This window comes from Triticum dicoccoides, chromosome 7B (genome assembly GCF_002162155.2).
Source record: "Triticum dicoccoides isolate Atlit2015 ecotype Zavitan chromosome 7B, WEW_v2.0, whole genome shotgun sequence".
In the NCBI taxonomy this organism is placed as follows: Eukaryota; Viridiplantae; Streptophyta; class Magnoliopsida; order Poales; family Poaceae; genus Triticum; species Triticum dicoccoides.
The window spans coordinates 533749613-533752727 of record NC_041393.1 but is presented as its reverse complement, the minus strand read 5'-3'; the positions used below and the strand labels follow the sequence as shown (position 1 = coordinate 533752727).

The 3115-nt window shown below is 51.6% G+C and overlaps 1 protein-coding gene across 1 annotated transcript; it reads right to left on the bottom strand.

Moving 5' to 3' along the window:
- Nucleotides 1-1252: 1252 nt before the first annotated feature.
- Nucleotides 1253-2421, bottom strand: LOC119342227 (FCS-Like Zinc finger 5-like). The gene is made up of 2 exons (XM_037614074.1): nt 1969-2421; nt 1253-1823 (listed from the first exon to the last, which is right to left on the bottom strand). Exons 1-2 carry the CDS (start codon nt 2187-2189, stop codon nt 1598-1600), a joined length of 447 nt encoding a protein of 148 aa, XP_037469971.1. The 5' UTR covers nt 2190-2421; the 3' UTR covers nt 1253-1597.
- Between the last annotated feature and the right edge of the window lie 694 nt (nt 2422-3115).

Below are 3115 nucleotides of genomic sequence, written 5' to 3'. Positions count from 1 at the left end.
TAGGGGTGATAAGATCAACTGCTGCTGCATAAGAGAAGGTAGCATAGAATAAAGTGCAATTTGTTGTCAAGTAGAATTCCATCGCTCTCTACCGTCGTGGCGCTCTCACCGGTCGCCCCTCTCCTTTGCAAGCACTTGTTCCAACATTCATAGGCTCTCCTGTCCTTCTCAGGCGTGAGCTTGATGCCTTGGAGGGCCTACGACTTTGCTCTTTACTTGCTGTCACACTCCAGCTCTTGGAATATCTCCAGTGGCATGTCACTACTGATTATTTATTCGGTCGCGTGTGGGATTGTTGATGGCTCCGTTGATTTTAAACCCAGAACCATACACCATACATCATATCTTAAAGTAGAATTGAATCAAGCATCATGGCCTTTATTTATGTCTTAGTAGTTCATTATTTTTCTGTGTGTTCCCATTCTCTCCTGCCACTGGTTCCAGGAATATGTTAAGTAGCTGATTCTGGATGTTGCATGATTGGTTTGCGAATTTTAATTTTTGTCCCGGGAAAAAGTTTGCCAATAGGCGCGCTCGGGTGTCGCCGATAGTTACTGCCACTTGTTCCTGTTGCCCTCCTGTATAAAAGGGCAAGTTGGGCGGTCATTTATGTCTGTTTTCCAATTGAGAGGCTGACAGGCGCAAATCAAGAAAAAAAGTTCCACCTAAGGATTTTCCTTTGTAATAAGAACTGAAAGGGAGATGGAAAGATATGTTGTTTCGGTGATCTGATCACCGAGATCGGAGTTGCTAACTCATGTAAGATGTTCCCTGGCGCATGAGCATGACAGCAATGAAGCGCAACACATAACAAAGTTATAGAGTAGCCATTTGGATAGGAGTGTAGGTCACAGTAAAGGCGCAACAAAGAAACAACTTTCATCCAAAGTAGATGAAAATGATTGATTTACAGGAATTTATTTGCACATCTCTCCTGGTGGGAAGTTTTCTTCCTAAGAACCAAATTTCTGCAAATATCTTGTGAAGAATCTACGGTCCAGAGAGCGACATGATGGACGCTCTTATGTAAATATTTATGCAGTTTTATCTTAAGAAAAGTCTCATTGCGAACATGTATCAGAGCGACAGAGCCTACAAGGCATCGCTAGAGGCACTCTGAAGTTTTTTTAAGAAAATTATTAGAAAAACACAGTGGTGCCAATTACTACTATGGATCCGGTCCTGTAGGTTTCTTCTTGTAACATAAGCTCGGAGAAGGATACGTCTACTACTGATGCAGAAGACTAGCATACACAGGAAGAAGCAGGGTATCATATCATTGAGAAGAAGAACACACGCTCAGATTAACGTGTCCCGAAGAAGACTCGAAAGCTAAGCTTGATCGATGAACTCCAGCTAGTACTATGTAGAGCTGATGATCCACTTTAGCATACACAGCAATAACATGCAGGAAAACATTTTGAGATCCATGACTCAACTATACATCTCTCCCCTCTTGCTTGTTGATAGCATTCGGACGAACTGCTGTTATAATCAGTTCGTTTTTTAGCCACCTAGCGATCTATAGCCAAGGAAGATCGATCCATGGTGCATGCGCAGCCGATACGTGCACGAGCGCGCCGACGAGCATACGGTGTTAGCTGGCGGCCACGGGAGTGCGCGCCACCGCGCCGAGGTTGGCGATGGTCGGCCGGCGGTGCACCATCGACGCCGTCGTCGCGCCCGCCGCCTCGCGGCGCGCGGTGCCGGCAGCCTGCTCGGCCGCGGCCTGCTTGCGGTGCCGGCGCGCCGCCGCGTGGAGCGCCTCGTCCATGGCCATCTGGTCCTGCCTGCACTCCTCGCCGCAGAACGCCGCGTCACCCCTGCACAAACCAACGCCCGCATCAGCACCAAGAATCATCACCTGTGAAGTTGTGATCTTCTCGCCGTGGAAATAAAAGAGAATCAATTGCGGTTGCAGGCTGCAGCAGTAGGCAGTAGCGCTAGATGAATTTAGCTTGCTCGTACTTGTACATGAAGATGTCGCGGTCGCGGGAGATGCTCCTCTTGCAGAGGAAGCACGAGTCGAGGAAGTGGTGGCGGGCAGCAGCGCCCGGCTTCACCCGGAAGAACCTCGACGCCACCATGACGTACCGCTCCTCGTCCCCCTTGACGGCCGTCGCAGCCATCAGCAGCGAGGACGACGACGAGAGCGACGCCGCCGCTGCGGTGGAGGCGACCTCTCCCATGTGTATGCTCGCGCGCGCGTGGCAGGCACGGCCGCCGTTGCTCCTGAGAGGAGAGTGATGCGTGCGTGCGTGCGTGCGTGCTCGGGTGGTGCGCCTGGGCACGCTTGCTTGTTAGTTTGGCGGATGGAGGTGACCGGGCCGGGGTTATATACGACGGAGGGCACGGAAGCCAGCCCGCTTTTGTCTGTTTGCATGCGTGCCGTTGGTTGTGCTCCGTGACGAAACCATGGGTGGTAGGAGAGGAGTGTGAGGGAACCTGTTGGCTGGCCGGGAAGTCGATGGCCGGATCGAATCAAATCAATCATGCAGCCATGGAGAGGGGCCAGATACCTGACCGGCAACTTTTCTTTCCCCTGAAACTCTCAGTCCATCAGTTAACAAGCGTTTTATCTGCCCTGCAGGCAGGCTGCAGTGCAGTGATCAAAATACTTGTTAACTTTGGTTTTGCCTCCTGGCGCACGTGCATTGTTAGTCATCCCTGAATTCTTCCGGTGGAAGCTGGGATCTTTCCAGGGTGGTGGCCTGGTGGTGCGATCTTCTGGCGCCGAATCCGGCGTATGAAATCCAGCTCTCTGGGTCCGGGGGCGGTGGACGGGCTGACGGGCACAGCGGCCAGATTAGTAGTCTCGTTGGTTTCTCCGTCGACCGCGCGCCTAGAATCTGTGGAACGGGAAGAAGTGAAGCAGGTGTACGCCGAGCATTGTGGCTGTGATCATGACCGGAGCGGGCAACTAACTAGAATATGATCAGGGCTGAAAATGAAGTGATTTGTTTTTGGTTTTTGCGTGGGAAAATGAAAATGGAGAGGGAATGTGGAATTGAACACCCCCCCCCCTCCCCCCCACAACTTCTTCTTGAGTTGGCAATGGCATCCTACCCAGGATTCGTGGGAGGGGCGCTCTGGTGCGTACCTCACTGTATGCGAT

Excerpts from the sequence above, each read along its gene's own strand:
- LOC119342227 (XM_037614074.1), bottom strand. The coding sequence starts at position 2,189 with ATGGGAGAGGTCGCCTCCACCGCAGCGGCGGCGTCGCTCTCGTCGTCG. Across the intron at positions 1,824-1,968 it reads CGCGACATCTTCATGTACAA|GGGTGACGCGGCGTTCTGCG; the intron begins GTACGAGCAAGC and ends TGGTTTGTGCAG.